The sequence below is a fragment of the Oncorhynchus masou genome, chromosome 19, assembly GCF_036934945.1.
Source record: "Oncorhynchus masou masou isolate Uvic2021 chromosome 19, UVic_Omas_1.1, whole genome shotgun sequence".
Lineage (NCBI taxonomy): Eukaryota > Metazoa > Chordata > Actinopteri > Salmoniformes > Salmonidae > Oncorhynchus > Oncorhynchus masou.
In genome coordinates, this window is record NC_088230.1 from 14,216,136 (window position 1) to 14,241,426 (window position 25,291).

Sequence of the window (25,291 nt, forward strand, 5' to 3'; positions counted from 1 at the left end):
GCATGTTCTCTGTTATCCACTTTGTTTTAATTATTATTTTGGGTATAGGGGAGGGTGACTTGTTTATTTCAAGCGTTCAGGGAGGATCAGGTAAAAAATATATTTTACTGAAGGGAGGGCTATCCATTTTTATTTCAGAGAGGTCTGATTTTCTCCAGGTATCACACGTTACACAATGCCTTCGGAAAGTATTCAGAGCCCTTCACTTTTTCCAAATGTTGTTAAGTTACAGCCTTATTCTAAAATGGATTAAATAAAAAAAAGAGGTTTTTAGAATTTTTTGCAAATGTATTGAACATTTTAAAATGATACCTTACTTACATAAGTATTCAGACCCTTTGCTATGAGACTAGAAACTGAGCTCAGGTGCATCCTGTATCCATTGATCATCCTTGAGATGTTTCTACAACTTGATTGGAGTCCGCCTGTGGTAAAAACTGATTGGACATGATTTGGAAAGGCACACACCTGTCTGTATAAGGTCCCACAGTTGACAGTGCATGTCAGAGCAAAAACCAAACCATGATGTTGAAGGAATTGTCCGTAGAGCTCAGAGACAGGATTGTGTTGAGGCACAGATCTGGGGAAGGGTATCAAAACATTTCTGCAACATTGAAGGTCCCCAAGAACACAGTGGCCTACATCATTCTTAAATGGAAGAAGTTTGGAACCACCAAAACTTCCTAGAGCTGGCCTCCCGGCCAAACTGAGCAAATTGGGGGAGAAGGGCCTTGGTCAGGGAGGTGACAAAGATGAACGGAGCAAAGTACAGCGAGATCCTTGATGAAAACCTGCTCCAGAGTGCTCAGGACCTCAGACTGGGGTGAGGGTTCACCTTCCAACAGGACAGCGACCCTAAGCACACAGCCAAGACAACGAAGGAGTGGCTTCGGGACAAGTCTCTGAATGTTCTTGAGTGGCCCAGCCAGAGCCCGGACTTGAACCCGATGGAACATCTCTGGAGAGACCTGAAAATAGCTCTGCAGCAAACGCTCTCCATCCAACCTGACAGAGCTTGAGAGGATCTGCAGAGAATAATGGGAGAAACTCCCCAATACAGGTGTGCCAAGCTTGTAGCTTCTTACCCAAAAAGACTTGATGCTGTAATCACTGCCAAAGGGTCTGAGGGTCTGAATACTTATGTAAATGTGATATTTAATTTTATGAACAAACATTTCTACAAATCTATTTTTGCCTTGTTAGTATGTGGTATTGTGTGTAGATTGATGAGGGAAACAAATCTTTAATTAATTTAGAATAAGGCTGTAACGTAACAAAAATGTGGAAAAAGTCAAGGGGTCTGATTACTTTCTGAAGGCACTGTAAATGACGTACAGTCCCTAGGTATCACATTATTGATCCAAAGTGTTTTGGTAATATATAAAAGTGATTTGAAAACGTTTATTTTAAACCCAAACTTGACAAGCAGTTAATACATGATAAATGACATACAAAGCTTTGACTTCTGCTGGATGCTACTTCCAGGCTGAGTCGACATATTAAATACTCTACAGTATTTCTCACCTGGCAGGTGGCTCTTTTATTCATTTTTTGTTTCACCTTTATTTAACCAGGTCGGCTAGTTGAGAACAAGTTCTGATTTGCAACTGCGACCTGGCCAAGATAAAGCAAAGCAGTTCGACACATACAATAACAAAGAGTTATACTTGGAATAAACAAAAATACAATCAATAATAAAGTAGAAAAAGTCTATATACAGCATGTGCAAATATAATGGAGGTAAGGCAATAAATAGGCCATGGTGACAAAGTAGTTACAATTTAGCAATTAAACACTGGAACGGTAGAATGTGCAGAGGATGAATGTGCAAGTAGAGATACTGGGAGATACTGGATACACCCCATTCCAGAATAGTGATGCTGGACGGGCGGGCTGGTGCGGGCAGCGATCAGTTGAAGAGCATTCATTTAGTTTTACTTGCATTTAAAGAGCAGTTGGAGGCCACGGAAGGAGATTTGTATGGCATTGAAGCTTGTCTGGAGGTTAGTTAACACATTGTCCAAAGAAGGGACAGAGGTATACAGAATGGTGTCGTCTGCGTAGACGTGGATCAAAGAATCACCAGCAGCAAGAGCGACATCATTGATGTACACAGAGTAGAGAGTCGGCCTGAGAATTGAACCCTGTGGAACCCACATAGAGACTGCCAGAAGTCCGGACAACAGGCCCTCCGATTTGACACACTGAACTCATACGATCAGAGAAGTAGTTGGTGAACCAGGCGAGGCAATCATTTGAGAAACCAAGGCTGTTGAGTCTGCCAATAAGAATGTTGTGATTGACAGAGTCGAAAGCCTTAACGAGGTCAATGAATACGGCTGCACAGTAATGTCTCTTATCAATGGCGGTTATGATATCGTTTAGGACCTGGAGCATGGCTGAGGTGCACCCATGACCAGCTCTGAAACCAGATTGTATAGCAGATAAGGTACGGTGGGATTTGAAATGGTCGGTAATCTGTTTGTTAACTTGGCCTTCGAAGACCTTAGAAAGGCAGTGTAGGATAGATATAGGTCTGTAGCAGTTTGGGTCTGGAGTGTCTCCCCCTATGAAGAGGAGGATGACCGTGGCAGCTTTCCAATTTTTAGGAATCTCAGAAGAAACGAAAGAGAGGTTGAACAGAGGTTGCAAACTTTTCGGCAGATAATTATAGGAAGAGAGGTCTAGAGTGTCTCCCCCTTTGAAGAGGGGGATGACCGCGGCAGCTTTCCAATCTTTGGGAATCTTAGACGAAACGAAAGAGAGGTTGAACAGGGGTTGCAACAATTTCGGCAGATAATTATAGGAAGAGAGGTTGTCTACATTAGGGATGTCTAGCCCGTCTGATTTGTAGGGGTCCAGATTTTGCAGCTCTTTCAGAAATTCAGTTATCTGGATTTGGGTGAAGGAGAAATGGGGAGGCTTGGGCGAGTTGCTGTGGGGGGTGGACGGCTGAGAATTGGGGTCGGGGTAGCCAGGTGGAAAGCATGGCCAGCCGTAAAATAATGCTTATTGAAATTCTCAATTATAGTCGATTTGTCGGTTGTAACAGTGTTTCCTAGCCTTAGAGCAGTGGGTAGCTGGGAGGAGGTGCTCTTATTCTCCATGGACTTTACAGTGTCCCAGAACTGTTTTGAGTTTGTGCTACAGGATGCAAATTTCTGCTTGAAAAAGCTAACCTTACCTTTCCTAACTGCCTGTGTATATTTGTTCTTAACTTCCCTGAAAAGTTGCATATGACGGGGGATATTTGATGCTAATGCAGAACGCCACAGGATGTTTTTGTGCTGGTCACTGGCAGTCAGGTCTGGAGAGAACCAAGGGCTATATCTGTTCCTGGTTCTACATTTTTTTGAATGGGGCATGCTTATTTAAGATGATGAGGAAGGCACTTTTAAAGAATAACCAGGCATCCTCTACTGACGGAATGAGGTCAATATCCTTCCATGATACCCGGGCCAGGTCGATTAGAAAGGCCTGCTTGCTGAAGTGTTTTAGGGAGCGTTTGACAGTGATGAGGGGTGGTCGTTTGACCGCAGACCCATTACAGATGCAGGCAATGAGGCAGTGATCGCTGAGATCTTGGTTGAAAACAACAGAGGTGTATTTGGAGGGCAAGTTGGCTAGGATGATATCTATGAGGGTGTGCGTGTTTACGGATTTGGGGTTGTACCTGGTGGGTTCATTGATAATTTGTGTGAGATTGAGGGCATCTAGCTTTGATTGTAGGATGGCCGGGGGGTTAAGCATGTCGCACAGCTGGGGCAGAGGGTGGTCTATAGCAAGTGACAATGCTGAGAGACTTGTTTCTGGAAAGGTGGATTTTTAAAAGTAGAAGCTCGAAATGTTTGGGTACAGACCTGGATAGTAAGACAGAACTCTGCAGGCTATCTCTGCAGTAGATTGCAACACCGCCCCCTTTGGCAGTTCTGTGTCGGAAAATGTTAAAGTTAGGGTTGGAAATTTCAGTGTTTTTGGTGGTCTTCCTAAGGCAGGATTCAGACAAGGCTTGGACATCCGGTTTGGCACAGTGGGCTAAAGCAGTGAATTAAACAAAGTTAGGCAGGAGGCTTCTAATGTTAACATGCATGCAACCAAGGCTATTACAGTTACAGAAGTCAACAAATGAGAACACCTGGGGAGTAGGAGTGGAGGTAGGCACGGCAGGGCCTGGATTAACCTCTACATCATCAGAGGAACAGAGGAGGAGTAGGATAAGGGTATGGCTAAAGGCTGTCAGGACTGGTCGTCAGGTGCGTTCGGAGCAGAGAGTAAAAGGAGCAGGTTTCTGGGCGCGATAGAATAGATTCAAGCCATAATGTACAGACAGAGAGGTATGGTAGGATGTGAGTACATTGGAGGTAAACCTAGGCAATGAGGAATGATGAGAGAGATATTTTCACTAGAGACGTTTAAACCAGGTGATGTCACTGCATATGTGGGAGGTGGATCGACATGGTAGGTTAAGGCATATTGAGCAGGGCTAGAGGCTCTACAGTGAAATAAGACAATAATCACTATCCAGGACAGTAATGGACAAGGCATATTGATATTAGGGAGATGCATGCATAGCCGGGTGATCATTAGTTGTCCAGTGAGTGGTTGGGCCGGCTGGAGACACGGCGATTCAGACAGCTAGCAGGCCGGGGCTAGCAAGCTAGCAGAAGGACCTTAGAGGGACGTCTCGACGGAGGAAAGTCTGTTTTAGCCTCTGCGTGCGGTGACGTCGATAGACCAGTCGTGATGGATTAGTAGGGTTTCAAGTTGCAGAGGGGTCCAATTTCAATTGGCAAAATAGGTATAGTGGCCCAAGAAATTGGCCGATGGATCTATACAGCTAACAGTCCAATATGCTCTAGACAGCTAGTGGGCCGCGGCTAGCAGATGGGCATTTAGGGGACGTCGCGATGTAGAGGCCAGTTGAGTATCACCTCTAGCAGATTGTGTCGTATTCCAGTCGTGAAGGATCGGCGGGGTTCCGTGCCCCGTACCGGCAGTAGAAGGGGTCCGGGTATTGTAGCCCAGGAGTGGCTGATGGGCCTCTTTAGCTAGCCAGGAGAAAGGGCTTAGCATGGGCTTGCTCCAGGCTAATTGGTGCTTGCTTCGTGACCGACGTTAGCCAGGAGTAGTCTCTCGGATAGCAGCTAGCTAGCTGCGATGATCCAGGCGAATGTCCAGAATTTGCAGTAGGAATCCGGGGATATGGAGAGAAAATAGGTCCGGTATTCCCTGGTTTGAGTCGCGTTGTACAAACAGGCGAGAGCTTTCCGAGCTTAACGTTAGCTGATGACTGCGAGCAGTGGTTAGCTGACTAATAGCTAGTAGCTAGGGAGCTGGCTAGCTTCTGTTGGGTGATTCTGGATTCTAGGTAAATAAAAAATACTTTAGAAAAACAGATCCACACCACATTGGGTGAGGCGGGTTGCAGGAGAGTATTTTGAAGTTCAGGTTTAGAAAAAAATATATAAAAAAGAGATATGCAAAGAAAAATATATAAAACAATTATATACATGGGACACGACAAGACGAAGACGTCTGATTGCTACGCCATCTTGGATTGCTCTGCCTTTAGAGCAGTGGTGATTGAGTCTCTTGCCTTGTGGTGGCACAGGATCAAATCACCATATTATTTTTATTTTCTGTGAAACACTGGCTACATTGTATTTCTAACTTTTAAATTATGAGTTTTGATAATCATAGGCTGTTCAGTTGTTTATTTTACATCCTAAATCATGCAATGGAGCCACAGTCTTAAGTAAAAGTTTTGTTTGTAAAAATAAATAAATGTGTTGCTCATTTCAAAGCATTAACAGATAGTTTCAAAGTAACAGTAGCACGTGATCAACGATGTCTGAAGCTTCCTTTGATCACATGCTTTTTCTAACTCTGTGTTGCAAAATGCGAGATCCCACTGATTTCGGTGTGATGCCAGTGTTGTTTTCGATGCAAAGTTGCTTTCAAACAACGACACCCTATTTGCTTTCAAACATTGACACCCTATTTACCAATGTAGTTAGATTTTTTATCAGTTTACAGCACCTGAACAACAGCTCAGCCGGTAGGGACCGGGATTTGGGATTAGACACCAGCATAGGCACAAAATTGAATCCGGGCTATGATTGTAAAATAACTTGTGAAGCCACAGTATCTTTCCATTGTTGTTCAAATAATTCCTTATTTTTAGTACAGCCTATGATAATCTTTTGTCTTCAGCATCCTACATTTTTTTGACCCTGGAGGTAAAAAGGTTAAGTAGGATGTGGGATGCGAACCCCACATTCTAAAAAACGCTGGTAAGCTTGACAAACAAGATGAACTGGCACAGATAGACAGAAAACACAGGATTAAAACTCAGGGGATTAGTGGGGAAGATGGGCGACACCTGGAGGGGGGTGGAGACAAGCACAAGGACAGGTGAAACAGATCAGGGCGTGACAGTTCTCCTATGGGGACAGCCGCAGACCCTTTTGGAGCCCTTTTTTCTAAGAGTGCACTAATACAACAGCTCAGAGAAAGAGATGTTGTTTAACAAGTCATATTTTTTCTCTCAAAAAGGTAGAGGGAAAAATAAATCATTTTGGAGTCACTTTCATTGTAAATAAGTACTGTATATAATATGTTTCAAACACTTCTACATGAATGTAACCATGATGACGGATAATCCTGAATAAATTGGGAATAATGATGAGTGAGAAAGTTACAGAGGGACAACAATCAGGGACAACGATCATACCCCCAAGACATGCTAACCTCTCACCATTACCAATAACAGGGGAGGATAGAATGTCTTGGGGTATGATTTTGACCCGCTGTAACTTTCTCACTTATCATTATTCAGGATTTATTCAGGATTATCACGTAATCATGTTAGCACTTGTATTACTATAAAATAATATAATTTCCCAATATTTTTCAGCATAAAATATAGCTCAGTATTGAATTATGTATTTTATACAGTCATCATTGCTCATCTTTATCAAGGGTGTCAATAATGTCAGACATTTATTTGTAGACCTAGCTTGTACGCACCATGGTATACTACGGTAAACTAAAGTATGTGCTATAGTACCCTGTCTTATAGCACAGTCTATTGCAGTGTAGTACAAAATGCAATAGTAAGTGAGTGGTATTACAGTTTTTCATAATTGGGTACAAGCATTATTTTTGGAACAATGTTGTCAATTTTCAAAACAGAATCCACAAGACACAGAATTCTGTGGCCTTTTGCAAAACAATAAATGCATTTTCAAAATGTTTTTGCCTTCTCGAAACATAAATACATTCATCAAAACTACATTATACCATCAAACTTACAAATAGATTTAACAAAAGAACATGACTGCCTGCGAAAAGATGAATGCAATCATGCTTATCTCTTGAGTTCAAGCAGACAAAATGTCCAGTAGTTCAATACATTTTCTTTGCAGTCACTAAATCATGATGATCATAATTGGAAGAATAACTATCCAAAGGTACAGAATTATGGGCAATTACTCTCCTTTTATGCAGAGTCAAACAAACAATTTCATGCACATTAAATGAAGTTGTGTTCCTGATAATTTTTTTAAATTAAAAGCACATTGTCTGCAGGATTCATTCATCGGTATCATCACAATCCTATTCCATATATTCAATACAAGGGCTGGTTTGCTCATTGCTCTTTAGACTTTCCATTGGTGCACAGCAACAGTACCCATAATGTTGAAGATGATGACTTAGGAGTAATCCAAAGTTACTTAGAAGTGACCAACTGCATTCTCTGCATCTCAGCATTTCCGCAATATTGTATAAAATCACAACAGTGACAATCCCCTCTTTCCATATATTGTACATGGTATGACACTGATAGAATGATTTAGAATGTTGTGCAGTAATGATTTAGAATTTTGTGCAGTAATATTTTACTGATTTTCTGTAGCATTGATCACAATTGCACATATTTCTCTTTTGATGAAAGCGATGTTATATTCTGTGAACAGAACACTTCATTAACAGTGAATTTTGTATTCACTAATGCAAGAAAATTATCAGAAGTTCTGTAAATGTATTTGAGCATTTGAACAGTGCTGTTCTGCTATAGATACGTTTCAACAAAGATACACAGATTGCTTGGATACGATTGAGAAAAACGGTATTGACTGATAGGTACTACAGTGTGTAGTGTATTCTACAGTATACTACAAAATTATATAGTAAGCACTACACGATCGAGGGATACTACAGTATGAGTATAGTATTCTACAGTATACTACAAAAACTTTTAGTAAGCACTGCACAATCCAGGGATACTGCAGTGTGTAGTATAGTTTTCTACAGTATACTACAGTTTTACTGCAGAGTACTATATAATTATATAGTAAGTACTATAGTATTCTATAGTAAACTGTAGTACTTCTTTTATGTGAGCTTGCTTGTTGCCGGAGCAACCGCCAAAGACAGTACTTTTGCAAATGTAAAAAAAACAAATATTGCGAAAACACAATCTCACAAACACAGTCCATCTGGTTTCTACAAAGTGAGAGGCTTGCGTAAAAGGGTCTTGAAATATTTATGTTCACCTGCAATGTGTTATGAACCACCTGTCAATCTATTATTGAGGGGCCAGAGCCGAGGGCCCATTGAGGGGGCCGTCTGTGTGCGTCTGTGTGTATTTTTCTCCCCGAACTCAGCTCCGCAATGAAACATCCCCATGGTGCCACCATGCACGCACAACGCTCTACCATACAACACACACACACACACACACACACACACACACACACACACACACACACACACACACACACACACACACACACACACACACACACACACACACACACACACTCCAAGTCTTATGTGGATGGATGGGGATTGCAGGTGCTAGCGAGTACATTTCTAAAGAGAAGGGGAAGAGCTAGCACAGCACATTCCAAACTGGGCCGGGCTAGGATGGGGACATATACATATAAATACTAGAGTGGCCTTATTGGTTAGAGGTTCCCTGTCCAGGGATACTCTGTAGGTAATGTGAAATGTGAGTGTACACCCACACAGTAAATTACAGACTAAAAGGGCAGGAAGAAACTCACTAACTATAATTGCTAGCTACAGGTGACTGCCAAAATAAAATAAACACCCACATAAAGTCTCTTAATAGGGCGTTGGGCCACCACTAGCCTTCAGAACCGCTTCAATGCGCCTTTGCATAGATTCTTCAAGTGTCTGGATCTCTATTGGGCAACTGGGCATTTTTATACACCACATGATGGGATGTTAATTGCTTAATTAACTCAGGAACCACACCTGTGTGGAAGCACCTGCTTTCTACAATATACAGTACCAGTCAAAGGTTTGGACACACCTACTCATTCAAGGGTTTTTCTTTATTTTTAGTATTTTCTACATTGTGGAATAATAGTGAATACATTAAAACTATGAAATAACACTTATGGTATCATATAGTAGTGCGAACATATTTGAGATTCTTCAAAGTAGCCACCCTTTGCATTGATAACAGCTTTGCGCATCTTGGCATTCTCTCAACCAGCTTCATGAGGTAGTCACCTGGAATGCATTTACATTTTTTATTTAACTAGGCAAGTCAGTTAAGAATAAATTATTAATTATAATGACAGCCTAGGAACAGTGGGTTAACTGCCTTGTAACTGCCTTGTTCAGGGGCAGAACAGATTTCTACCTTGTCCGTTCGGGGATTCAATCTAGCAACCTTTCAGTTACTGGCCCAACGCTCTTACCACTAGGCTACCTGCTGCCCCAATTAACAGATGTGCCTTGTTAAAAGTTCATTTGTGGAATTTAATGTGTTTGAGCCAATCAGTTGTGTTGTGACAAGGTAGGGTTGGTACACAAAGGATAGCCCTAATTGGTCAAATGCGATGTCCATATTATGGCAAGAACAGCTCAAATAAGCAAAGAGAAACAACAGTCCATCATTACTTTAAGACATGAAGGTCAGTCAATGTGGAAAATTTCAAGAACGTTAAAAGTTTCTTCATGTGCAGTCGCAAAAACCATCAAGCGCTATGATGAAACTGGCTCTCATGAGGACCACCACAGGAAATGAAGACCCAGAGTTACCTCTGCTGCAGAGGATAATTCATTAGAGTTACCCGCACCTAAGATTGCAGCCCAAATAAATGCTTCACAGAGTTCAAGTAACAGACACATCTCAATATCAACTGTTTAGAAGAGACTCAGGTCTTCATGGTCGAATTGCTGCAAAGAAACCACTACTAAAGGACACCAATAAGAAGAAGAGACTTGCTTGGTCCAAGAAACATGAGCAATGGACATTAGACCAGTGGAAATCTGTCCTTTGATCTGATGAGTCCAAATTAGAGATTTTTGGTTCCAACCACCGTGTCTTTGTGAGACGCAGTGTAGGTGAACAGATGATCTCCACATGTGTGGTTCACACCGTGAAGCGTGGAGGAGGGGGTGTGATGGTGTGGGGGTGCTTTGCTGGTGACACTGTCTATGATTTATTTAGAATTCAAGGCACACTTAACCAGAATGGCTACCACAACATTCTGCAGAGTTACGCCATCCCATCTGGTTTGCGCTTAGTGGGACTATCATTTGTTTTTCAACAGGAAAATGACCCAACACACATCCAGGCCGAGTAAGGGCTATTTGACCAAGAAGGAGAGTGATGGAGTGCTGCATCAGATAACCTAGTCTCCACAATCACCTGACTTCAACCCAACTGAGATGGTTTGGGATGAGTTGGACGTGAAGCTAGTTGAGAGAATGCCAAGAGTGTGCAAAGCTGTCATTAAGGCAAAGGGTGATTACTTTGAAGAATATCAAAAAAATGTAACATTTTTTTTGTTACTACAGAATTCCATGTGTGTTATTTAATAGTTTTGATATCTTCACTATTATTCTTCAATGTAGGAAATAGTACAAATAATGAAAAACCCTTGAATGAGAACTCCTTGAGTATGAAGTGTTTTTGTTTCGAGCCACCTGGTTTGAGCCCAGGTCAAGACAGGTAGGGATCTAGCCCAATAGGCAAATCTGACACGTCTTATTGATGTCATTTTTGGTTGATCAAAATAGACAACATAACATGACATATTTCCCTGGTTGGTTGGTAAAGTTGGTTGTAAATATTATGTCTTCTCAACAAGAAAACCATCTTAAACAGTTTGTGCAAAATTTGGACGAAGAGCATTTTCACAGATTTGTCTGCTCAAAAATGTATTTGTCATGTCTTGTTATGTCTGTTCCTGTCCTTTCTCTTCATTCTCTCTCTCTGCTGGTCTTTTTAGGTTACCTTCTCTGTCTCTCATCCCTCAGCTGTTCTACATTTCCCCTAACTAGCTCATTCTCTCTTTCCCCACCTGTTCTCTCTTCCCCCTCTGATTAGGTCTCTATTTCTTTCTCTGTTCCTGCTACTTTCAGTGTCTGATTCTTGTTTGTGTTTTTTGATGCCAGAAGCAAGCTGTCGTCTCGTTTGCTTCCTCCTTGTCCTGTCCTGTCGGAGTCTGCATGGCAGGTGCAACCTGCATTATACTACGTTCTTTTGTTCCATTGACTACGTTGGAAGAGGATTTATGCCATTCCTGTTTTTATTAAAGAACTCTGTTTTCTGTTAAAACCGCGTTTGGGTCTTCACTCAAGTTCATAACAGAAGAATCAGACCAAGAATGGACCCAGCGGCTCCGGACCCTTTTCACTCCGCCGTCGAGATCCAGGGAGCGATGCTAGGCAGACACGAGGAGGAATTGTCTGCTGCTCAACATGCCGTTGAGACCCTGGCCGTCCAAGTCTCCGACCTCACAAGACGGGTTCACCAACTCCACCTCGATCCACCGCCCACTTCCAGGGTTTCCGAGTCTCCGGAGCCCAGGATCAACAACCCGCCGTGTTACTCTGGGGAGCCCACTGAGTGCCGCTCATTCCTCACTCAGTGTGATGTGGTGTTCTCTCTCCAGCCCAACACTTACTCCATGTCATTTCTCTCCTTACCGGACGGGCGCGTGAGTGGGGCACGGCAGTCTGGGAGGCGAGGGCTGAGCGTATTAACCAGTATCAGGACTTTAAGGAGGAGATGATACGGGTTTTTGACCGTTCTGTTTTTGGCGAGGAGGCTTCCAGGGCCCTGTCTTCCCTATGTCAGGGGAATAGATCCATAACGGATTATTCTATTGAGTTTCGCACTCGCTGCCTCTAGTGACTGGAACGAGCCGGCTTTGCTCGCTCGTTTTCTGGAGGGTCTCCACGTCGAGGTTAAGGATGAGATCCTCTCCCGGGAGGTTCCTTCCAGTCTGGACTCCTTAATAGCTCTCGCTATTCGCATAGAGCGACGGTTTGATCTTCGTCGCCGAGCTCGTGGAAAGGAGCTCACGTTCTCCGTTGCTCCCCTCTCCACATCACTGCCACCTGCCGCATCACTGCCACCCTCCCCGCCGGCTCGGATGCTGAGCCTATGCAGCTGGGGGTATTCGCATCTCGGCCAAGGAGAGGGAACGGAGAATCACCAATCGCCTCTGTCTCTACTGCGGCTCCGCTGGTCATTTTGTCACCTCATGTCCAGTAAAAGCCAGAGCTCATCAGTAAGAGGAGGGCTACTGGTGAGCGCAACTACTCAGGCCTCTCCTTCTGGATCACGCACTACCTTTCCGGTCCATCTCCGCTGGCCCGGTTCATCTGCTTCCTGCAGTGCCTTGATAGACTCTGGGGCGGAGGGCTGTTTTATGGACGAGACCTGGGCTCGGGAACATGACATTCCTCTCAGACAGTTAGGGAGCCCAGGGCCTTGTTCGCTTTAGATGGTAGTTCTCTCCCCAAGATTCAGCGTGAGACGCTGCCTTTAACCCTCACTGTCTCTGGTAATCATAGCGAAACCATTTCTTTTTTAATTTTTCGTTCACCTTTTACACCTGTTGTTTTGGGTCATCCCTGGCTAGTGCGCCATAACCCTTCTATTAATTGGTCTAGTAATACTATCCTATCCTGGAATGTTTCTTGTCATGTAACCTGTTTAATGTCTGCTATCCCTCCTGTTTCCTCTGTCTCTTCTTCACAGGAGGAGCCTGGCGATTTGACAGGGGTGCCGGAGGAGTATCACGATCTGCGCACGGTGTTCAGTCGTTCCAAGGCCACTTCTCTCCCTCCACACCGGTCGTATGACTGTAGTATTGATCTCCTTCCGGGAACTACTCCCCCCCGGGGTAGATTATACTCTCTGTCGGCTCCCGAACGTAAGGCTCTCGAGGATTATTTGTCGGGTTTCGCTCGACGCCGGTACCATAGTCTCCTCCTCCTCCCCCGCCGGCGCGGGGTTTTTTTGTTCAGAAGAAGGACGGGTCCCTGCGCCCATGCGTGGATTATCGAGGGCTGAATGACATAACAGTTAAGAATCGTTATCCGCTTCCTCTTATGTCTTCAGCCTTCGAGATCCTGCAGGGAGCCAGGTTTTTCACCAAATTGGACCTTCGTAACGCCTACCATCTCGTGCGCATCAGGGAGGGGGACGAGTGCGTTTCACTCCGTTAGGGCACTTTGAATACCGGGTTCTTCCTTTCGGCCTCGTTAACGCTCCAGCTGTCTTTCAGGCACTAGTTAACGACGTCCTGAGAGACATGCTGAACATTTTTGTTTTCGTTTACATGGATGATATCCTGATTTTTTCACCGTCTCTCTCGATTCATGTTCAGCACGTGCGACGCGTCCTCCAGCGCCTTTTGGAGAACTGTCTTTATGTGAAGGCTGAGAAGTGCACTTTTCATGCCGCCTCTGTCCCTTTTCTCGGTTCCGTTATTTCCGCTGAGGGCATTAAGATGGATCCCGCTAAGGTCCAGGCTGTCATTGATTGGCCCGTTCCTAAGTCACGCGTCGAGCTGCAGCGCTTTCTGGGCTTCGCTAATTTCTACCGTCGTTTCATCCGTAATTTCGGTCAGGTGGCAGCTCCTCTCACAGCCCTTACTTCTGTTAAGACGTGCTTTAAGTGGTCCGTTTCCGCCCAGGGAGCTTTTGATCTTCTTAAGAATCGTTTTACATCCGCACCTATTCTTGTTACACCTGACATCTCTAGACAGTTTGTTGTTGAGGTTGACGCGTCAGAGGTGGGCGTGGGAGCCATTCTTTCTCAGCGCTCTCTCTGACGGCAAGGTCCATCCTTGCGCGTTTTTCTCTCATCGCTTATCGCCGTCAGAACGTAACTATGATGTTGGTAATCGCGAACTGCTCGCCATCCGCTTAGCCCTAGGCGAATGGCGACAGTGGTTGGAGGGGCGACCGTTCCTTTTGTCGTTTGGACTGACCATAGGAACCTTGAGTACATCCGTTCAGCCAAACGACTTAATGCGCGTCAGGCTCGTTGGGCTCTGTTTTTCGCTCGTTTCGAGTTTGTTATTTCTTATCGTCCGGGCTCAAAAAACACCAAACCTGATGCTTTATCTCGTCTCTTCAGTTCTTCTGAGGTCTCCACCGACCCCGATGGGATTCTCCCTGAGGGGCGTGTTGTCGGGTTGACTGTCTGGGGAATTGAGAGGCAGGTAAAGCAAGCACTCGCTCACACTCCGTCACCGCGAGCTTGTCCTAGGAACCTTCTGTTCGTTCCCGTTCCTACTCGTCCGGCCGTTCTTCAGTGGGCCCACTCTGCCAAGTTAGCCGGCCACCCCGGCCTTCGGGGTACGCTCGCTTCCATTCGCCAGCGTTTCTGGTGGCCCACTCGGGAACGTGACGCGCGTCGATTTGTCGCCGCTTGTTCGGTCTGCGCGCAGACTAAATCTGGGAACTCTCCTCCTGCCGGCCGTCTCAGACCGCTTCCCATTCCCTCTCGACCGTGGTCTCACATCGCTTTAGATTTTATCACCGGACTGCCTTCATCAGCGGGGAAGACAGTTATTCTTACGGTTGTCGATAGATTCTCTAAGGCGGCTCATTTCATTCCTCTCGATAAGCTCCCTTCTGCTAAGGAGACGGCTCAGATCATTATCGAGAATGTTTTCCGAAACCTTCCCCTTAAGACAGCTTCTCGCAAGTTGGCCCCGCGGTTCATTGGTCCGTTCCGTATTTCCCAGGTCATTAATCCTGTCGCAGTGCGACTTCTTCTCCCGCGCTATCTTCGTCGCGTTCACCCGGTCTTCCATGTCTCCTGTGTTAAGCCCGTTCTTCGCGCCCCCGCTCATCCCTCCCCCCATCCTTGTCGAGGGCGCACCCATCTACAGGGTTCGTAAGATTTTGGACATGCGCCCTCGGGGCCGTGGTCATCAGTACCTAGTGGATTGGGAGGGGTACGGTCCTGAGGAGAGGAGTTGGGTTCCCTCTCGGGACGTGCTGGACCGTTCGCTGATCGATGATTTCCTCCGTTGCCGCCAGGTTTCCTCCTCGAGTGCGCCAGGAGGCGCTCGGTGAGTGGGGGGGTACTGTCATGTCTTGTTATGTCTGTTCCTGTCCTTTCTCTTCATTCTCTCTCTCTGCTGGTCTTTTTAGGTTACCTTCTCTGTCTCTCATCCCTCAGCTGTTCTACATTTCTCCTAACTAGCTCATTCTCTCTTTCCCCACCTGTTCTCTCTTCCCCCTCTGATTAGGTCTCTATTTCTTTCTCTGTTCCTGCTACTTTCAGTGTCTGATTCTTGTTTGTGTTTTTTGATGCCAGAAGCAAGCTGTCGTCTCGTTTGCTTCCTCCTTGTCCTGTCCTGTCGGAGTCTGCATGGCAGGTGCAACCTGCATTATACTACGTTCTTTTGTTCCATTGACTACGTTGGAAGAGGATTTATGCCATTCCTGTTTTTATTAAAGAACTCTGTTTTCTGTTAAAACCGCGTTTGGGTCTTCACTCAAGTTCATAACAGTATTTCAATGTTGACACCCACGTCATAAAAGTTCATCTGGAAGTTCTGGAATTTACCAGAACCATGTGAACTTACCATTACATTGAAAAAAACATGCTGCTGAATCCTGAACGTTTTCTGAACTCACACTTTGAGAGGTGTTTTACAGTTCACCCATATCAATATCCCAATTTGAATACAATGGGATGCGTGTGATAACGAGCAGCATTAGTTCCGGTGCTTTGGACAAATCACGATTTCACAGGTGTTAGCATCTTTTGAGTTTCGGAAGGGGGGGGGGACATTTGGCCCATAGACTTGCCGGTGAATCGCAAAGAGAGAGGGTGGTGCTCTTTGTTACGGTTCCTCTTCTCTTAATTAACACATATGGACCCAGAACTTAATTGAGCATCTGACCAATTACACAAGACTTTAGTTCTGGTTGAACCAAGATTACATTTAAATTATTATCCTGAATGTGTCATGCTGTCAGGTTTTTTTATGTTTCTTTTTTTTATGCTGCTGTAAATAAAATGTATATTTGAGTAACGCTCAAAGTTGCATCTGTTTAATTAATGAAAATGTTTATACAGGAAACATTAGTCTCTGTTTTGGGTCACAGTAGTATTTACTGCATAGTGTATCATTGTGTACATAGAGATAAGAAGTGCTGTACTTGTAAATGTTTACTTGATCTCCATTTGCTGGTAATGGTGATTGAAGTCACTGCTGTGACTGGAAGACATGTTTGCCTTACCACTTCCCTGTGAAGACACACACACACACAAACAAACACACACACACACACACACACACACACACACACACACACACACACACACACACACACACACACACACACACACACACACACACACACACACACACACACACACACACACACACACACACAGTCAACTCAGGCAGTCGCCAAGTCCTCTTAAGGACCATGGGAAAGGGTCTGGTCGCTGCTAGGACCTCAGTCTCAACGTTTTGCTGTCCGTCAGGAGAAGGAGGAGAGGAAGGTTTGAGTGTGTGTGTGTGTGTGTGCTCATGTTTGTGTGTGTTTGCCAGCTGAGTCAGCCCAAATGAATGGAGTGACACAGCGACTCTGCTGAAAGCTAATTTCTTCACTCTCCCCCTGGCATGTTATGTAAGGCCCCAAGGCCCTGAGCAGAGAGCCACCACAGAGCTGCCAGTTACAATGAGTATGGCTTGACCAGTGGCCAAAACAACAAAGACTACTACAGCCATCAAAATAACTACATAACTTCTACTGCTGCCTATAGCCTACTCATCTTGAGAAGGAACTTGGATCATAAATGGCTTCTTTTGAAACAGATCAGGCAGTTTAGTCTACTTCTAACAGAGGCACAGTGACTTTCAACTTATGATATAGGCCCTACAACATTTGACTCACTACTTTGTAACTGAAGAGGGGACAACCAATAGAGGAGTGGCTTTTGGCCCCCTCAGCAGCCATTTTGGGGCTTGATAGTTCTCAGTCGCTCACTTGCTCAGGATGACTCCTTGAAAAAGACAGAGGGCTTACTAGCAGAGGGACAGGAGTGATGGTGTGATTATAGTAAATGAATCACAGACCCATGGCTTCTACTTGAGAATATTTATTCTGTGGTTGTGTCACTGACTCCTCTGCCACTGAATAACTACATGGTCAGCATAAGGAATTAGCGTTAGCCTTGACAATGAAAGACTGGGAGTTTCGTGCCCTGACTCATATTCAGCAATGATCCATGTTGTCTTCTCTGATAGACCCTGGTGTACTGTATGTATTATGGTAATGACCCTTGGATGGCATGGTAGCCTGTAGCAGCAGACTATGTTTGAAAGCATCTGGGGCCCTCAATTCGTGTGCTGTGAATTTTTTTGCTGTGAACGTCAGTCTCTGGTACTGTACCATGCCTTAAATCGGTGTGTGAAGAAGGGCGTGAAGGTTAGGAGGCTGTTGCGGTCTGCAAAGATTGTCTCCTCACAAAAGATTTGACCTTTTAAATGGCTGACTGAGCTTACTGCATTTGAACAAAAGTTTATTCTGATATCATAAAGGATGCTCATTCGTATATAGACCCATTTCCTGTCCGTATCATGAAAAGTTCCATGCGCACCTCCAAAACTTCTTTGTGTACCTAGCAGTGGATACAATCACATGCAATTTCAAATGCAGTTCGTGCAAGTTAACAAACACGTAATCACATGCTTATCGTCTACAACATTACAGATGTCATCAGAGGATTGATTACCTAGAAATCCAGCGAGGCAAAGTGAAATATCACAAATAGAGTAATAGAAGAATAATATAATTGTTGAACATAGCCATCAGTTCTGCATGTTTTCATGGTCATCACTCGCTCACTGTTAAGTTTGTCAAGGTCCCAGCATTAGCTATCCTGCTACAGAGCTTGTTGATTTCGGGATGTGCGCACATTACTCGAATGTGATGTTCAATGATAAACAGAAAATGGTACTATGTCCCTCATGAGTGCACATCCTCAAGTCCTTGAGGATGGGCCATATTCCATCAAAATCATGTTTGGAGGACAAATGGCCTGGCTACAGGACGTGTCTCATTCACCCATCTCTGAGGGACCCAGATTGTTTTTACAGTATCACCACAAATGAGCAAAAGCAGTCCCGACCATTGCTGAAACTTTTAAGAGAGGTGGCTCTGGGGAAAGTGACTGGATTAATGTGTATGGGCTGAGTGGCTTCAGAACTGAGAAAGTTTCCCATTTGTTTGTTTTTAAGGGTTTCAGACAGACAGAGGCCTTGTATCCCAAAACCGTCACCATGCAAAGTTGAGATACCTCATATGCTGATATGCCGATTTAAGTATGGGGCGAAAAATGATAATGCCAACAAAGGGGATTGTCTCACACTACAGCTACGTATGAGGAGCATATAGCCATTTTCAGTGTCTTTCCCTGAAAAAGCAGACAGCATATCCAGACTTTATTCTGGTTGAAAAAGCCAAGAGATCTTATAGAGATCTGTATGTCCATCTTATTTGTCTGTTACCATTATGGACACAGCACGACGGTCCACATCATCTAAAAGTGACATTATGGGGAGAACGAACACAGAGCCCTCCCAGGACCTCCTGGACACATTGATCATGCCCAGTCTTGCCATCCCTGCAGGGACCCATAATTGAGTTATTTGGATCCTTGCCTGAAAGGGTCACATATCTTGGATCTCTTAATTAGGAGAGCGACAGGATGGGTAGGTTGAGTTAGGGAAGGAGGCCACTGTGTTCGCTCACGGGGCCATTAAAGGCGGCAGAAAGTCATTTGGAGAACAGGATAACTCACTTTGATGACCCTCAGCAGCTGTGAATCAGCCACTGCAATATACTGCTCACTGGCTGCATTATACCAGGCCCAGCTCTCTCCAGGTCTAAGCTCTTAAACGCTGGTGGCCATTTTTTATTCACAATTACAAATTAAAGCTGTTGTGTGGATTTACGTCTTATCTATCTGTAGGGAAGTATACCTCTTGGGAGAAGTGTCACATTTTCAATTTAGATTCCATTCTTCTTCTTTTTTTATTAGATGTGTTTAATGTGTCACATGCATTAAACTCTGACTAAATCCTTGTGCGTAGCCAGTAACTTCCCCAATGGTATGTTTATGGTTTAGATAGGCCTTCCTCTACAATCATAATATCAAAGTTGGCTTTCAGAACCAACACCTGTGTGCTTTTTCTTTTAATCACAGTGCTTTTCAACATAATAGTAGGTATACAGTAGCTTGGAGTCTATTAACTATTCAAGATCTTCAGATCTTTTACCTATGCTTAAGACAGATTTTTGGTAGAAAAGACAAGTGATATACGCATTGGCTTTAGTGGAGGGCAATGGAAAATGTTACACACCTCCTCATTTCTGAAATGAGTGTCAGATGGTATGATTGGTTGACTGAGGTTTGCTCACTTCCATCCAGTTTGGCTACTTTCCTTGCTAGCATTTGTTAGAATGCTAATGGCTTGATAGGCAATATGTAGTATTCTGTGCATGGCTAGCCAACTCGCTAGCCTTGTCTAGTAAGACAAGTGTTGCTGGCAAACTATTTTGTTAAAATATTTTTTTAAATTTCACCTTTATTTTACCAGGTAGGCTAGTTGAGAACAAGTTCTCATTTGCAACTGCAACCTCGCCAAGATAAAGCAAAGCAGTTTGACACATACAGCAACACAGAGTTACACATGGAATTAACAAACATACAATCAATAATACAGTAGAAAAATCTATATACAGCATGTGCAAAGGAGGTAGGATAAGGGAGGTAAGGCAATAAATAGGCCATGGTGGTGAAGTAATTACAATATAGCAATTAAACACTGGAATGGTAGAATGTGCAGAAGATGAATGTGCAAGTTAGAGATACTGGGTTGCAAAGGAGCAAGATAAATAAATAAATACAGTATGGGGATGAGGTAGATTGGATTGGCTATATACAGATGAACTATGTACAGGTGCAGTGATCTGTGAGCTTCTCTGACATCTGGTGCTTAAAGCTCGTGAGGGAGGTAAGAGTCTCCAGCTTTAGGGATTTTTGCAGTGCCCAGAGGTATCCAGAGTAAACTGTCTGCTACTCAGTCCCAGTTGTTAATATATGCATATTATTAGTATATTTGGATAACACTCTGAAGTTTCTAAAACGGTTTGAATGATGTCTGTGAGTATAACAGAACTCATATGGCAGGCAAAAACATTAGAAAAAATCCAACCAGGAAGTGGGAAATCTGAGGTTGGTCGTTTTTCAACTCATTCCCTATTGAAGATAGTGGGATATTGGTCATGTTGCACTTCCAAAGGCTTCCACTAGATGTCAACTGTCTTTAGAACCTAGTTTGATGCTTCTACTGTGAAGTGGCGGCGAATGAGAGGGGAATGAGTCAGAGGTCTGGCAGAATGCTTTGAGCTCGTGATGCTCGTTCACGTGAGAGCGATCTCTGTTCCATTGCTTTTCTACAGACAAAGGAGTTCTCCGGTTGGAATATTATTGAAGATTTATGTTAAAAACATCCTAAAGATTGATTGATATGATTCTATACATTGTTTGACATGTTTCTATGGACTGTAACGGAACTTTTTGACATTTCGTCTGCTCCTTCTTGACTTTGGATTTGTTTACAAAACGCGCTAACAAAAGTAGCTATTTGGACATTATCGAATGGATTCCTCGGAGTGCATTCTGATGAAGATCATCAAAGTGAATATTTATAAAGCTATTTTTGACTAATGTTGACTGCACAATATGGAGGGTATCTGTACGGCTTGTTTTTGTGTCTGAGCACTGTACTCAGATTATAGCATGGTTTGCTTTTTCCGTAAAGCTTTTTTGAAATCTGACACAGCGGTTGCATTAAGAAGAAGTGTATCTGAAGTTTCATGCATAACACTTGTATTTTCATAAACAAATTGATGTGGCTCTCTGCAAAATCACCGGATGTTTTTGGAACTATTGAACATAACGCGCCAATGTATATTGGCACGTTATTGATTTTTTAAACAAAACATATATGTATTGTGTAACATGAAGTCCTATGAGTGTCATCTGATGAAGATCATCAAAGGTTAGTGATTAATTTTATCTCTATTTCTGAATTTTGTGACTCCTCTCTTTGGCTGGAAAAATGGCTGTGTTTTTCTGTGACTTGGCTCTGACCTAACATAATTGTTTGTGGTGCTTTCGCTGTAAAGCCTATTTGAAATCGGACACTGTGATGGGATTAACAAGAAGCGTATCTTTAAAATGGTGTGAAATACTTCTATGTTTGAGGAATTTTAATTATGGGATTTCTGTTGTTTTGAATTTGGCGCCCTGCACTTTCACTGGCTGTTGTCATATCAATCCCGTTAGCGGGATCTCAGCCCTAAGAAGTTTTAAGAGCAGTTGGAGGCCACGGAAGGAGAGTTGTATGGCATTGAAGCTCATCTGGAGGTTAGTTAACACAGTGAAAGAAGGGCCAGAGGTATACAGAATGATGTCGTCTGCGTAGAGGTGGCTCAAAGTATCACCAGCAGCAAGAGCGACATCATTGATGTATACAGAGAAGAGAGTCGGCCCGAGAATTGAACCTTGTGGCACCCCCATAGAGACTGACAGAGGTCCGGACAACAGGCCCTCCAATTTGACATACTGAACTCTATCAGAGAAGTAATTGGTGAACCAGACGAGGCAATCATTTGAGAAACCAAGGCTGTTGAGTCTGCCAATAAGAATGTTGTGATTGACAGAGTCGAAAGCCTTAGCCAGGTCGATGAAGACGGCTGCACAGTAATGTCTCTAAGTTGGCAGGCTAGCTAGCTGCTGTAGCTGAAGTAATAGTAAGCTAATAGCTATAAGTAATTGTAAACAATTTGAACCTATGTATCTAGCTAGATTGCTAGCTTCATTGTATCCATCTGCAGTCAATATAATATTCTCCCCACTTGTGTCGTAAGCATAAATGCTTTGAATCTTGTGGAGGGTGCATGCACATTTCACTTTTGACTTGCGACAGATTGGCCAATGCTTGTCTTCTCTACCATGAATGTGGATATACTCTTCAGAGTCAATTGATTTCAAATGAACCAACAAGGGAGTTAAAGGACACAGGCGCAAGACATAGAACAACTGTATGCATCAGATGTAGTCACAGGAGCAGTACTGTTCACATGTTGACATCTGATTATTTTTGTCACCTGTGTCATAGGAAACCCCTACGGAAGGAGGAGAATGGAACAAGCCGAGGGGAGTACGCCATGAGCCTGCGCAGCAAGAAGACGGTGGACACCAACAACACAGGGGTGTAGGAAGTGCCCAGATAGAAGGATCACGGCAACCACAACCCCAAACCACTAGAAATGACAAGAAGCCCTCCTTGACTTTGAGAAGGCAGGGGGGCTGGTAGGAGGGAGAGTATGAACTTGCAACCCAACAGCAAATCATGCTTCAGACCATTGTGGGACCATATGAAAGAGAGCTTGGCCGTAGGTCTGTGAAAGAGAATGGCATTGATAAATATATTAATCCGGGTTTGGAACTCAGTAGCTGACTCCTTCACACGCAGGGCTTGAGGGCTTAGCACTGGAAGCCTTAACGGGATGGCTCGTCTAGTGTGGACTCGATGTCTAGCGGGCACTCGATAACAGCTGCCAGCACATTGGCCAAATCTGTAAGTCCATACATCACCTTGGAGACCCCTAAGTGGACAGAAGCGACACGAAATACAGAGGATAAAAAATCGCATGCACTTTCTGTTGAATGCAATGATTTCTGTCTTTCTCTTTCTGCACTTCCCGCAACCCTCCACATTTCATTGTCTTGTCCTCCCCCCCTTCCCCTTCCTCTCCTGCCTCTGAAGGTTCCTTGATGACGCCTTTTGTTAATTGACATTCTACTTGAAACACAAAATCATGTTGATGGACAAGGATTGCAGTGGTCTGTACACCAAAATATGATGAAAGAAGAACTGTCATTGTGAAAGGTTCAATGTATTGCTTTTGGTCTCTGACTATGCAATTTGAAAGGATATGAGATATGTTCCCAAGGGTTGTTTCCTTATTATGAAAATAGGACATGAGAGTATCCAATGCCGACCAGTTATGGATCCTGTTTAGTGCTTTCCGACGCAGATCTGTATGTCTAGACTATATTAATCAATGGGAGAACTCAGCCCATAGAATTACACATATGTGACTCAAAGAGTTTTTACAGGGGCTATATTCAATGTGGATTTAGCAATATGACATGATGCACAGCGGAGTGACTTCCTGCTTACAGAAATGTGGGCATGCCTCAAGAGGGGGCTCGAATTGGGAAGAGCCAATAGCGGCAGTCTTTCAAGTTTGTTCATTTGTTATTGCCCCGCTGTGTATGATGATGCAATATTGCTGAGTCTACCTTTAAGAAAGGTAGAATTAACCTTTTTATTTTTATTTGTAAGTATATGTTTCCCCAAAAAATGCATTCCAAAATTGCATTCTGTACTCTTTTGTCAAAGTCTCTATTGTAAAGTTTGGCTTCAGGATTCAGTCTTCTGGATTTGGGTTAATGACCTACACCTTAAATGCACTGAAAACTTTGTATGTTAGCTTTGCCTATGGGCTTTCCACCCTTAACAAAGCCAGGGTTCAGCAATTCATTAATGGCTAACCTGCAGTTTCTACCCTAATAGTCTACTGGATACATATCTAAACGACAGTTGTAAAATGACTGCGCAGGAGGGGCGCTCCAAAATAATGGAGGGGTGTGTAACTTTTGTTTTTGCTTTGGGGAGGATTGTGTAGATTTTTATTGGGCACAGGAGAGGGTATTGCATTTTTCCCCTGGTTTATATTTTCGGTTTTGCAGGTTTTCCTATATAATTTATTCCATCCTAACCAACTTTACCCATCTGCTTGCATGGGCCTACCTTATACACTAGCCTATGCCACAGTACCCACATTGGCTGCCGCCGTCGGCTCTGGGCTCATATTCGTCACACTCGTACCTTTGATATTTGCCACTCCAAAGGCCACAAAACAACATGTTTTTCAGAATAAGCCAGATTTCGAGTGCTTCCATGAAAGCTTTGTGGTGCAGAAATGTGAAGCGAAAGCCACGGTGCAATCAATCAGGAGGTGGACAGCACATGAGGATGAAATGATGCTAATTGACTAACAACAACAGATCTATGTGTTGAAGCCGATTTCTTCCTATTTAAGAAATAAAAGGTAGGCCTACCTGTTTTAACAGACAAAACTAAAGGCCATTCATAGATTTGTTGGCCAATTCCTCCAATAGTGTCACCACTCCTTAAATACCTCTGTGTCCGTGAATGGCTTGGTCTGTTAAGTTAAAACCAGTGCTCGAATTGAAGGAGTAGGCCTATGTGAGAGTATGCCATAGCCTAGTTTCTTGTTAAAGAAACTGGCAAAATCATACCCCTTGTTAGGTTAAGATTTTGAAGAAATGAAAACGGATTCTGCATATATAAAGTGACTTCATAACAATGTTTTTCCCCCGATGCTTTATGCTAGAAACAAGCTGCAAAATGCCCAAAGACGCAACTCCGATGCATATGGGGAATATCTTTGGTTTGTCTCTGTCATTCAGAGGTTAAGCTATGAAGTTTTATAGCCGAGAATATTTGAAAAAAACATTGCTTGGGAAGTAATCTAATAGGCCTACAATGTGTAACTCTGTCGCTACCAATTGAGCTATTCACTTTCTCTAAAAGGGAAGATTTTTAAACCCAGGCAGTTTTTAGGAATGCGCTTGTGACTGTCTCTTGATGGGTTAAGCCATGGAAGAGCAGCCAGCAGTTAAAGCTTACATTTTTCTGGGTCGGGCTTCTGTCTGGAGTGGCAAGTAGGCTATTTTACAATGCTTAGAATCATATAACATCTTAGATTTAATTATTTGCAAACAGCGACAGTTTGGTTGCAAACAAGACACACTGGTTTAGCATCGGAGAAATGTGGTAAAGTTAATACATATCTATCTGTTCATTCTTCC

At 43.6% G+C, this 25,291-nt stretch overlaps 1 protein-coding gene across 1 annotated transcript in view; it reads left to right on the forward strand.

The window, feature by feature from the left end:
- The window catches only part of prima1 (proline rich membrane anchor 1), a 77,269-nt gene extending 53,885 nt beyond the window's left edge, over window positions 1-23,384 (forward strand). Inside the window, exon 4 of the mRNA XM_064924613.1 lies at window positions 22,506-23,384. Within this exon, the coding sequence (XP_064780685.1) occupies window positions 22,506-22,605 (100 nt within the window). The 3' untranslated portion in view covers window positions 22,606-23,384. The remainder of the gene's footprint in view (window positions 1-22,505) is intronic.
- The last annotated feature ends 1,907 nt before the right edge of the window (window positions 23,385-25,291 follow it).